At 43.6% G+C, this 13271-nt stretch overlaps 1 protein-coding gene across 1 annotated transcript in view; it reads right to left on the reverse strand.

Moving 5' to 3' along the window:
* The window catches only part of TWSG1 (twisted gastrulation BMP signaling modulator 1), a 43975-nt gene that overhangs the window by 12466 nt on the left and 18238 nt on the right, over positions 1 to 13271 (reverse strand). The window contains exon 3 of the mRNA XM_060200672.1: positions 7318 to 7417. Within this exon, the coding sequence (XP_060056655.1) occupies positions 7318 to 7417 (100 nt within the window). The remainder of the gene's footprint in view (positions 1 to 7317; positions 7418 to 13271) is intronic.

Genomic DNA, 13271 nt, shown 5'->3' on the forward strand with positions numbered 1-13271 from the left:
AAGCTGGTCTGCAGGTGTCTCTCTGTCTCTCTCCCTCTCTGTCTCCCCTGCCCCTCTCAGTTTTTCTCTGTCCTGTCTGATAAAATGGGGGAAAAATGGCTCACACCAAGCCCCAGTGATAACCCTGGAGGCAAAAAAAGGAGGAGGAGGAGGAGGAAGAGGAGGAGAGGAAGGAGGAGGAAGAGGAGTGCCCACCCCTAAGACCCAGCCACGTCACATAGGCAAGCTTTTGTCTTTCTTTCCATTCTGGGTGCTGGGCATGCTACTATGCATACACGTCACATCGTACCAGTCACCCACCTGTGGGCTGGTTTCCTATCTTGGCTAATGTGAATATTGCTTTACAAGGTAGAATGGCTGTACAGGTTCTTAGAATCTTTTTGTGCATTGGAGCTTTACTGATTCAGACTGTGGAACTGAGTTATAGATTCAGTAAACAAATCTGCTTCTTGTATTCATAAGGGAAAGAACAAGTCCAGTTGGCTTATTTGTTCAGTGTTATATAATCTAGGATTAGAGCCAAGATTATGATTCAGCTTGATTTCATGTCCACTGTCCATTTAGTAACCGTGGTCTATAAATAATCTTTAAGTGGCAGTGAGCAGCAGATGTTATTTGGCTTGCTTGTATTGTGTAAGTGTACATAACATATCCTGTCTGATCCTATAATAATTGAAATGAGAGACGAAAAGGGGAAACAGCTGAGGTTAGACGAGGTCAATGCAGCATCCCATCTTCTCAATCCCATCAATACAGACGTCTCATCTTCTGCACCCCATAATGACCCTGGGCCCATACTCCAGAAGGATAAAGAACAGGAGGGAAAGCAGAGTCTCTTCAACAAATAGTGTTGGAAAAAATGGGTTGAAATATACAAAAGAATGAAACTGAACCACTATATTTCCCCAAATACAAAAGTAAATTGCAAGTGGATCAAGGACTTGGATGTCACACCACAAACTATCAGATACTTAGAGGAAAATATTGGCAGAACTCTTTTCTGCATAAATTTTAAAGATATCTTCAATGAAACGAATCCAATTACAAAGAAGACTAAGGCAAGCATAAACCTATGGGACTACATCAAATTAAAAAGCTGCACAGCAAAAGAAACCAGTGCCCATACCAAGAGACTCCTCCCAGAATGGGAGAAGATCTTTATATACCATACATCAGACAAGAGTTCAATAACAAACATATATAAAGAGCTTGCCAAACTCAACAACAAGACAACAAATAACCCCATTCAAAAATGGGGGAGGACATGGACAGAATATTCACCACAGAAGAGATCCAAAAAGCTGAGAAACACATGAAAAAAATGCTCCAAGTCTCTGACTGTCAGAGAAATGCAAATAAAGACAACAATGAGATACCACTTCACTCCTGTGAAAATGTCATACATCAGAAAAGGTAACAGCGGCAAATGCTGGAGAGGGTGTGGGGTGAAAGGAACCCTCCTGCACTGCTGGTGGGAATGTAAAGTAGTCCAACCTCTGTGGAGAGCAGTCTGGAGAACTCTCAGAAGGCTAGAAATGGACCTACCCTATGACCCTGCAATTCCTCTCCTGGGGATATATCCTAAGGAACCCAACACACCCATCCAAAAAGATCTGTGTACACATATGCTCTTGGCAGCACAATTTGTAATAGCCAACACCTGGAAGCAACCCAGGTGTCCAACAACAGATGAGTGGCTGAGCAAGTTGTAGTATATATACACAATGGAATACTACTCAGCTATAAAAAATGGTGACTTCACCGTTTTCAGCCGATCTTGGATGGACCTTGAAAAATTCATATTAAGTGAAATAAATCAGAAACAGAAGGATGAATATGGGATGATCTCACTCTCAGGCAGAAGCTGAAAAACAAGATCAGAAAAGAAAACACAAGTAGAACCTGAAATGGAACTGGCATATCATACCAGAGTAAAAGACTCTGGGGTGGGTGGGTAGAGAGAATACAGGTCCAAGAAAGATGACAGAGGGGAGTCGGGCAGTAGCACAGCGGGTTAAACGCAGGTGGCGCCAAACTCAAGGACTGGCAAAAGGATCCCGGTTCGAGCCCCCGGCTCCCCACCTGCAGGGGAGTCGCTTCATAGGCGGTGAAGCAGGTCTGCAGGTGTCTTGTCTTTCTCTCTTCTCTGTCTTCCCCTCCTCTCTCCATTTCTCTCTGTCCTATCCAACAACAATGACATTGATAATAACTACAAAAAACAACAAGGGCAACAAAAGGGGAATAAATAAATTAATTAATTAATTAAATTTTTTAAAAAAGGATGACAGAGGACCTGGTGGGGGTTGTATTGTTATATGGGAAACTGGGGAATGTTATGCATGTACAAACTATTGTACTTACTGTTGAATGTAAAACATTAATTCCCCAATAAAGAAATTAAAAAAAAAGATAAAAAAAAGAAATTGTCTGAGAATATGTTTACAAAATACTGACACTTTTCCTCAGATTCCCAGAATATTTGCATCCAGTCAAATTACCCACCCTTTCTGTAAGGAAAAAAAAAATATTGAAAGATCTTTCTCTGAAAAAGGTACACAACCTAAAAAGCACAGATCATTTCCAGCTATGGCAACATCTGCCCCAGACAAGACTTTGGGTCCACCTGCATGTCAGCTGTCAGACTCAGGCAAAAACTAGTAAAGTCATGGGCCCCTTGGAATATACCTAAAACAGACCTTTTTCCAAAATGGAGACCCCCAAATCTTCATCTGTAATATTCTAGCCTTTAGGTTCATGACTAGTCAACAATCTGCTCTGCTTTATATCTGAACTCTTTTTCAGCCACTAGGTTCCAGATGCTACCATGATGCCAACCTGACTTCCCTGGACAGACGACCCCACCAGTGTGTCCTGGAGCCCCCTTCCCCAGAGCCCCGGCCCACTAGGGAAAGAGAGAGACAGGCTGGGAGTATGGATCCACCTGTCAACGCCCATGTTCAGCGGGGAAGCAATTACAGAAGCCAGACCTTCCACCTTCTGTATCCCATAATGACCTTGGGTCCACACTCCCAAAGGGATAAAGAATAGGGAATCTGGGAGTGGGCCGGTGGCGCAGTGGGTTAAATGCACATGGCGCAAAGCACAAGGACCTGTGTAAAGACCCCAGTTCAAGCCCTGGGCTCCCCACCTGCAGGGGAGTCGCTTCACAGGCGGTGAAGCAGGTCTGCAGGTGTCTTTCTTTCCCCTCTCTGTCTTCCCCTCCTCTCTCCATTTCTCTCTGTCCTAACAACGACCACATCAATAACAACAACTACAACAAAAATAAAAAACAACAAGGGAAAATAAACAAGTAAATATAAAAAAAATAGGAAAGCTATCAGGGGAGGGGATGGGATACGGAGTTCTGGTTGTGGGAACTGTGTGGAGTTGTACCCCTATTATCCGATGGTCTTGTCAGTATTTCCATTTTATAAATAAAATTTTTTTTAAAGAATGGAAAAAATGGCCACCAGGAGCAGTGGATTCATAGCATTGGCCCTGAGCCCCAGCGATGACCCTGGAGGCAAAAAAAAAAAAAGAAAGAAAGAAAAACAGCAAAGATCAATAGCTATTGACTTAGAGGGCTCATCAGTGGAAAAGTCAGGCCATCCTCTAGTAATCGACGATAATGAAGGGACAAATTAATGCCACAAGCACAGGGTTTCTCTCAGGCTTAGACTGCCTAGCTTTTGAGTGTGAACAGTCACGGATCACCAAATATTTGAGGAGATGTAAATAGTACCACTAAGAGAAGGAGAAGCCTCACCACAGCCAAATCCTATAATGACAGTCCCTGAAAAACAACAGGCAAAAAATATCTTAGCTATAAAACAAGAAAGATACATTTTCCAAAAAAGGGAATCAGGGAAGAGGTCTTGGGAACTAGAAATGAATGTGAACATTTAAAAAATATATTTATTTATTTATGGGGGTCAGGCAGTAGCGCAGCGGGTTAAGCGCAGGTGGCGTGATGCGCAAGGACCGGTGTAAGGATCCTGGTTTGAGTCCCGGCTCCCCCCCTGCAGGGGGGTCTCTTCACAGGCGGTGAAGCAGGTCTGCAGGTGTCTGTCTTTCTCTCCCCCTCTGTCTTCCCTTCCTCTCTCCATTTCTCTCTGTCCTATCCAATGATGACGACATCAATAACAACAACAATAATAACTACAACAACAGTAAAAAACAAGGGTAACAAAAGAGAAAAAATGGCCTCCAGGAGCAGTGGATTCGTGGTGCAGGCACCGAGCCCCAGCAATAACCCTGGAGGCAACAACAACAAAAAATTTATTTCCTTTTGTTGCCCTTGTTGTTTTATTGTTCAATCCCCTGCACCACCGCCACCAAAAAAAAAAAAAAGAGAAAATAAATAAAAAATAATTGTGGAAGAAATAACAAGGGCAAGTAAAAAATTAGGAAAATGACTTCTAAGGAGCAGTGGATTCGTGGTGCAGGCGCCAAGCCCCAGAAATAACCCTGAAGGGAAAAAAAAATTGTGGAAGAAATATAGCATTAAAGGACTGAAAAGGCATTGTCTTTGGCATGAGAAGAATGACAGGATTGCTTTACCACTATGTACACGAATCTAATGTGTTTATATTCCACTCTGATAATACAGATATATTTAATTTATTTTTACCAAAGCATTACATAACTCTGACTTATGGTAGTATGGGCATAACCGTCTTTTGCATAAACATCATGTTATCTCCTCCACCCTGAAAATAAGGTGTTTTTTTTTTAAAAATTTATTTAAAAATGGAGACATTAACGGAAAATAAGTTTTTAAGAAATTTATCCATGGGCCCAGGTGGTGGTGTACCTGGTTGAGCACACGTTACAGTGCACAGGGACCCGGGTTCGAGCCCCTGGACCCCACCTATGCAGGGAAAGCTTTGCAAGTGGTGAAGCAGGGCTGCAGGTGTCTCTCTTCCTTTCTATCTCCCCCTTCCCTCTCAATTTCTGACTGTCTCTATCCAATAAATAAAGATAAAAACAATTAAAAATAATTTATTCATTTTATGTCAAGACAGAGAAATCAAGAGGGAAAGGTTATATATATATATATAGAGAGAGAGAGAGAGAGAGAGAGATTTAAACTTCCTCTCCTGCAGGTGGAGACAGGGGCTTGAACCTGGGTCCTTGTGCATGGTAAAGTGTGCACAAGGTGCGTGACCACCATGGCCTCTCAAGAATAATGTTAAAAGTTCAGTAGGAGGCCATCCATATTTGTTTTTTTTTAATATTTATTTATTCCCTTTTGTTGCCCTTGTTTTTTTTGTTGTTGTAGTTATTATTGTTGTTATTGACGTCGTCGTCATTGTTAGGTAGAACAAAGAGAAATGGAGAGAGGAGGGGAAGACAGAGAAGGGGAGAGAAAGACACCTGCAGACCTGCTTCACCGCCTGTGGGCGACCCCCCTGCAGATGGGGAACCAGGGGCTTGAACCAGGATCCTTACGCCGGTCCTTGCGCTTGGCGCCACCTGTGCTACTGCTCGACTCCCTGGCCATCCATATTCTTTTTTTATTATTATTATTTTTTTCCTCCTCCAGGGTTATTGCTGGGCTCGGTGCCTGCACCATGAATCCACCGCTCCTGGAGGCCTTTTTTTTCCCCCCTTTTGTTGCCCTTGTTGTAGCTTCGTTGTGGTTATTATTGTTGTTAATATTGTTCGTTGTTGGATAGGACAGAGAGAAATGGAGAGAGGAGGGGAAGACAGAGAGGGGGAGAGAAAGACAGACACCTGCAGACCTGCTTCACCACCTGTGAAGCGACTCCCCTGCAGGTGGGGAGCCGGGGGCTCGAACCGGGATCCTTACGCCGGTCCCTGCGCTTTGCGCCACATGCGCTTAATTAACCCACTGCGCCACCGCCCGACCCCCACCATCCATATTCTTAAGGAGTTTATAATATTCTACTGGAAGAGACGTGCAGAACAAAAATTACAGCAGTATGCAGTAAGTGACCTACAGAGGCAGATGGTCGGAACGGCATACAGATTCCTACCATAGTCAAGTAAGGAAACTTTTCTGAGGAAAGAGAATGCTTGGACTGTGTTTGTCTGCTTGTGATTTTTATTAGCAATTTAATAGTGTCTTAAAAGATAATAAAATTATGGGTATATAGTTTTATACCACACCCCCAACCAAAATTCTCTTTTACTTCACCAACACGCACAATGATAACTACTGTGGTCTGACCAACTCTTAGAGACTGTTTGCAGTTTGGCAATTTTTTTTTTTCTCAATTTCATGTGTTTGAACTGTGATTTTAAATCATAAAAAAAAAAAAAGTTAACTGGTCTAAAAGGGATGTTTCATGTATTACCCAGCTACTATTGAGAAAACTCTCTCTCCATTTTTTGACACCAGGATTACTACTGCAGTTTAGTGCATGCATGACAACCCCACCATTCCCAGTAGCTACTTATTTTCTTTGTACTTCTTTTCTGATAGAGACAGCAAGAAAGAGAGAAAGAGAAAGAGACAGACATATAGACAGAGACAGAGAGAGACTGACTCTGGAGTCCTACTCCACTAGGGAAAGATAGAAACAGTAGTAGTTATTGTTGTTGATGTCGTTGTTAGATAGGACAGAGAGAAATGGAGAGAGGAGGGGAAGACAAAGAGGGGGAGAGAAAGACAGACACCTGCAGACCTGCTTCACCGCCTGTGAAGCGACTCCCCTGCAGGTGGGGAGCCGGGGGCTCGAACTGGGATCCTTACGCCAGTCCTTAAGCTTCAGGCCATGTGTGCTCAACCCACTGAGCTACTACTGCCCAGCCCCCCTTTTTTAAAAAAATATTTATTTATTTTCCCTTTTGTTGCCCTTGTTTTTCATTGTTGTTGTTATTGATGTTGTTCCAGCTCCCTTTTTAAAAGTTTTTTTTTAAGTATTTTATTTATTTTATTCTTGAGAGAGATGCAGAGAGAGAAAGATACAGAGAAACACCAGAGCACTGCTCAGCTCTGGCTTATGTGGTGTGAGGGGATTGAACCTGGGACTTTGGAGCCTCAGGCATGAGAGTCTCTTTGCATAATAACCATCATGCTATCGACCCCTGCTCTCCCCTGCCCAAAAGTTTTTAAAAAGGTGAAAAAGAAATCTTACTTGTTCATCCATTTCTAGTTTCCAAGAGTAAATAATTCCTTTCCAGATATTTTTTCTATACATTTTTTCCAAAGTATTATTTGATTCAAACAAAATAATACAATGCTTCATATCCATAGTGGGTGGTAGGTCTTATACACAGAATCCACTACGTTCTTTGGAGCCAAGGATTCTGCGATGAGAAATATGAAGGACGTTACTAACATGAGCTTACCAACACAATCACAGCACTCATCCCAAAGCGGGCCGAGACACAGCATGCACTCCTTGCAGCAAGAACAGTTGCCTTCTCCAGGTCGGCACTGGCAGAGTTCCTACAGAGAATCAATAAGCTCAACGTCAAAATGGCGAGTAAGTTTGGTCCACACTCCCAGAGGGATAAAGATTAGGGAAGTTTCTAAGGGAGGGGATGGGACCTGGAGCTCTGGCGGTGGGAACTGTGTGGAACTGTACCCCCTGTTAGCTTACAATCTTGGTAATCATTATTAAATAGCTGATATATTTTTTAAAATTCCAAATGACTATATTTACAACTAAGCCCCTACAATATTTGCATTTATAGTAATTTACATATTCAAAATCATAAACTGTAGGGGCAAAAATATCTACAATGGCAGATAGATTTGGCCTTTCTTTTGTATGTATATATATGGGGTTTTTTAAGTTTAACAATTTTATTTATTTATTAATGAGAAGGATAGGAGGAGGAGAGAGAAAGAACCAGACATCACTCTGGTACATGTGCTGTCAGGGATCAAACTCAGGACCTCATGCTTGAGAGTCCAATACGTTTATCCACTGTGCCACCTTCCGGACAACTGTGGGTTGTTTTTTTTTATCTCTATTTATTTATTGGATAGAGACAGCCAGAAATTGAGAGGGAAGGGGGGGGGACAAATAGGGAGAGAGACAGAGTGACACCTGCAGCCCTGCTTCACCACTCGTGAAACTTTCCCCCTGCAGGTGGGGACCGGGGGTTTGAACCTGAGCCCTTGAGCACTGCGACATCTGTGCTCAATGCACCAGGTGCGCCACCGCCCAGCCATTTAACTTTCCTTTGGAGACATTCAGTGAACACATTTAAATAGTTTTTATCTTATTTTAAAACAAAAAAATTTGCATGGTAACCCAGAACTTTAAACTCCACAGCTTCTGGACAACTAATTCAGTACAAGAACACAACATACTTTTCAGTTGTTGACTCATTGTCCAAATGAATGTGGATGAATAGGCAGTTTGGGAGGCTGGGGAGAGAGTCTAGGGGCTATCTGCATAAGACTTTCCCGCCTGGGAGTCTCCCGGTAGTGCAGCGGGTTAAGCACATGGCGCAAAGCACAAGGACCGGGAGTAAAGATCCCAGTTCGAGCCCCCGCCCCCCACCTGAAGGGGAGTCGCTTCACAGGTGGTGAAGCAGGTCTGCAGGTGTCTGTCTTTCTCTCTCCCCTCTCTGTCTTCCCCTCCTCTCTCCATTTCTCTCTGTCCTATCCAATATTGACGACATCAACAACAACAACAATAACTACAACAATAAAACAACAAGGGCAACAAAAGGGAATAAATAAATAAAAATAAAAAATATTTAAAAAAATTAAAATAACTACAACAATAAAACAAGGGCAACAAAAGGGAATAAAAAAAAATATATAGATAGATAGATAGATAGATATAAAGGCTTTCATGCCTGAGGCGCTAGGGACTCAGGTTCAGACCTCAGCACTGTAAGCTGGAGCCGAGCAGTCCTGTTTCAGTTGTTCATTCATTCATTCATTCATTCATTCATTCATTCATTTTAATATGAAGCAAAAAGAGAAAGCCTTTGTCACACTGCCCAGGAGGTGGAGCTGAGCCTAGAGTGTTACACTTCCGAGCGTGAGCTGTTCAGTCACATCCCCAGAATTGTGCGGGTCGGGCAGCGAGTTGTGCGCAATGGCTGAAAGCCCACGGACCGAAGCAAGGCTCCGGGTTTGAGCCCCCGGCTCTCCCACGGGCAGGGGGGCCGCGTCAGGAGCAGTGACATAGGTCTGCAAGTGTCTGTCCCTCTCTGTCTCGCTTCCTCTCTCTCTCTCGATTTCTCTCTGTCCTATCCAACAACAACAGCAATGGCAACAAACTGGGGAAACAAATGGTCTCTAGGAGCGGTGAACGAAGGAAAAACAAAAACACATTGGTGGGGTAGCGGGGAAGCAGTTACAGAAGCCAGACCTTCCACCTTCTGCATCCCACAGTGACCCTGGGTCCATGCTCCCAGAGGGATAAATAGGAAAGCGGGGGTCGGGCGGTGGCGCAGCGGGTTAAGCGCATGTGGCGCAAAGCGCAGGGACCGGCATAAGGATCCCGGTTCGAGGCCCCTGCTCCCCACCTGCAGGGGAGTCGCCTTCACAGGCCGTAACGCAGGTCTGCAGGTGCCTATCTTTCTCTCCCCCTCTCTCCATTTCTCTCTGTCCTGTCCGACAACGAACAACATCAACAATGGCAACAATAATAACCACAACGAGGCTACAACAACAAGGGCAACAAAAAAGGGGAGAAAAATGGCCTCCAGGAGCGGTGGATTCATGGTGCGGGCACCGAGCCCAGCAATAACCCTGGAGGGAAAAAAGAAAAAGTAGGAAAGCTCTCAGGGGAGGGGATGGGATACGGAGTTCTGGGGGTGCGAATTGTGTGGAGTTGTACCCCTCTTATCCTATGGTTTTGTCAATGTTTCCTTCTTATCAATAATCAATAAAGATAATAAAGAAAAAACAAAAACACCCCCAGTATTGTTTGCCTTAGAGCAATGTGCTGGCTCCATTCTCTTTCTCTCTCATTAACTAATAAATAAAGCTTTAATAAATAAGTGGCAAATTTGTAGCATAAGCTGTGGTTTCTCAATCTTTAAAGTATGAATAAAAGCATATTTTTTTTTAAAAAAAAAACCTGCTAATTTTACATTTACACACAAAATGTTAAAACAAGTCTCTCTCCATGGTCTCTCCTCAACACTAACCAGACTTCAGCCTGCTTAGCTTCTGAGACCAGATGAAATCCAACGCATTCAGGGTAGTTCCCACACAGACAGAGTGTAACTGGTGACACAGACTGTATCCACACTAGGCCAAAATTACTTCCTCCCCTCTGGAACTCTTTCATCAGGGGTGGGGGTTCATTTCCAGACAGCTTGAATGTAGGTGATTTTGAGACTTGCTGTGGTCAACAGAATTCACTGGAAATGACATCATGAAAGATCTGGGTCGAGGCCTCAAGAAGCTCAGAGCCGTATTACTACTCCCCTTCCTCAGAACCTTGCCGGAAGGATTTACCTGAAGCTTGGGAGACAGTCATGTGAATAAGCCAGAAGCCACCACCCAGCTTACCCAACCTCCAGTAGCTGACAACAAACAGGAAGGAAGCCAGAAACACCACCCACCTGATGAAGACCAGACTGCCTCAGAAAAATGAGATAAGTGGTTGTTGTCTTTGTTCTGTTGTGTTTTGTTTCGGTTATTGTCCGAAATAAGCCAATACTTTGAGGTGGTTTAGTTACTCTGTGGAAACTGATTAATTCTGTTTATTTATTTATTTATTTATTGCCTCCAGGGTTATCACTGGGGCTTGGTGCTGGCACTACAAATCCACTGCTTCCTAGAGGCCATTTTTCCATTTTTTTTCTTAATATTTATTTATTTTCCCTTTTTTTGCCCTTGTTTTTTCATAGTTGTTGTAGTTATTGTTGTTGTTATTGATGTCGTTGTTAGGACAGAGAGAAATGGAGAGAGGAGGGGAAGACAGAGAGGGGGAGAGAAAGACAGACGCCTGCAGACCTGCTTCACCGCCTGTGAAGCAACCCCCCTGCAGGTGGGGAGCCGGGGGGCTCGAACCGGGATCCTTACACCGGTCCTTGTGCTTGGCACCACATGCACTTAACCCGCTGCGCTACCACCCGACTCTTCCTTTTTTTTTCTTTTTTTTTTTTAAATGGGATAGGGCGGAGAGAAATCTAGAGCAGGGGAAGACAGAGAGGGGGAGGGAAAGACAGACACCTGCAGACAGAACCGGAGCTTGGACCAGGATCCCGGCATGCTATAAAGTATGACACCAAAAAGGTATGCCACACTACCACCTTGCTTCACCTTTCATTTATGTTTACAAGACAGACTAGAGCACCACTCAGTTCTAGCAGTTACGCAGGGCCAGGGACCCAACCTGGGACTTCATGTATGTAGACTCTGTATTCTACCACGGAACTACCTCTTTGGTCCTAGAAATAAACTTTGCACAGGAGAAATCTCATATGGCTTTGCCATGAGTCTCCTTACCATGTGAGCTGACCACCCCCAGCCCCCACTCCTAGATTTCTGTCCCTGTCCCATTAAAACCTCTGGCTGTCCCATTTCTTTTAGAACTTGCGGTCATGTAAATTCTCCATGTGTACGTGATTTAATCGTTCTTTTCCTCCTACTGATTTGCTTGATGTTAATTTGCTCGCTTGACCATCCCAAGCAGAAACTCAGAAGGACAAATATTCCTTTGTGTCCATATACCTGGTTCAGAGAACCTCGACTTACTTGGAAGTCCAGAAAAACAGAATTGAAAACATTTCTTTCTTCAGAAAAAAAAAATCTATCTGGCGGCCAGGCAGGAGCACATGGGATAAGCACATAGAGCATGAAGCTCAAGGACCCGCACGAGGATCCTGGTTGAAGCCCCTGGTTCCCCACCTGCAGGGGGCTCATTTCACAAGCAGGTGAAACAGGTCTGCAGGTGTCTTCCTCCCCGCCCCCATCTTCCTGTCCTCTCTTGATGTCTCTCTGTCCTATCCAACAACAACAATGGGGGAAAAAAAGGCTTCTAGGAGCAGTGGATTCATAGTGCAGGCACTGAGTCTCAGTGATAACCCTAGAGGCATTAAAAAAAAAACTATCTGTCCCAGGCAGTGTAGGTAGCCCAATAGTAGATGCCTACCTTACATGTGTAATTCCATGAGTTTGATCATGGGCACTGCATTAAAAAATTAACTGTTTGGGAGTCCGGCGGTAGCACAGCGGGTTAAGCGCAGGTGGCGCAAAGAGCAAGGACTGGCTTAAGGATCCCAGTTCGAGCCCCCGGCTCCTCACCTGCAGGGAAGTCGCTTCACAGGTGGTGAAGCAGGTCTGCAGGTGTCTATCTTTCTCTTCCCCTCTCTGTCTTCCCCTCCTCTCTCCATTTCTCTCTGTCCTATCCAACAATGACGACAATAATAACTACAACAATAAAACAACAAAGGCAACAAAAGGGAATAAATAAATAAATAAAAATTAACTGAATCTGTCTAGATTATCTAGCTCTAAAAATTAAGTATATTCCACAACCTCTTATAATAAATATGTTACATGCTAGTTACATGTTAGCATGAAAGAACAGTATCATTGTAGCCATATGCTTAACGATTTATGATTTACTGCTAGATTATAAAGTGAAAGTCTCTGGGGAGGTGGGAGGCGAAAAATGATTTGAAGATTTATGACTGTGCTATAGTTAAAAAGACAAGAAAAATCAAGCTAAGGTTTTAATAATAAAAGTCAATGTAACTGGTTAAATATGAAGTGACAACATTTTAATATTTTCTTTCCATCTATAAAAAGAAATATTATCATATTACTTATGCAATATCACATTTTAAATAAACCTTCAGATATAGCAAATAATCTGAATTCTTCATAATTTATTTCAACACTTCGTTTTTCAGAAGACTTGGAAGTAAGGAAAATGAGATGAGCAAATGAGCCTTTTGGTCAGTATTCACCGTGCCTTTTTAATTCTCAAAAGTACATGTAACTAGGGGGCCGGGCTGTGGCGCAGCTGGTTAAGCGCACGTGGCGCAAAGCGCAAGGACCGGCATAAGGACCCCGGTTCGAGCCCCCGGCTCCCCACCTGCAGGGGAGTCGCTTCACAGGCGGTGAAGCAGGTCTGCAGGTGTCTATCTTTCTCTCCCCCTCCCTGTCTTCCCCTCTTCTCTCCATTTCTCACTGTCCCATCCAACAACAGTAACAATAACAACAACAACAAGGGCAACAAAAAATGGGGGAAAATGGCCTCCAGGAACAGTGGATTCACTGAGCCCCAGCGATAACCCTGGAGGCAAAAAAAAAAAAAGTACATGTAACTATGCTGAACATGAGAAAAATAGTACTCAGGAAATCTACGAGATGT

Source organism: Erinaceus europaeus, chromosome 10, assembly GCF_950295315.1.
Source record: "Erinaceus europaeus chromosome 10, mEriEur2.1, whole genome shotgun sequence".
Lineage (NCBI taxonomy): Eukaryota > Metazoa > Chordata > Mammalia > Eulipotyphla > Erinaceidae > Erinaceus > Erinaceus europaeus.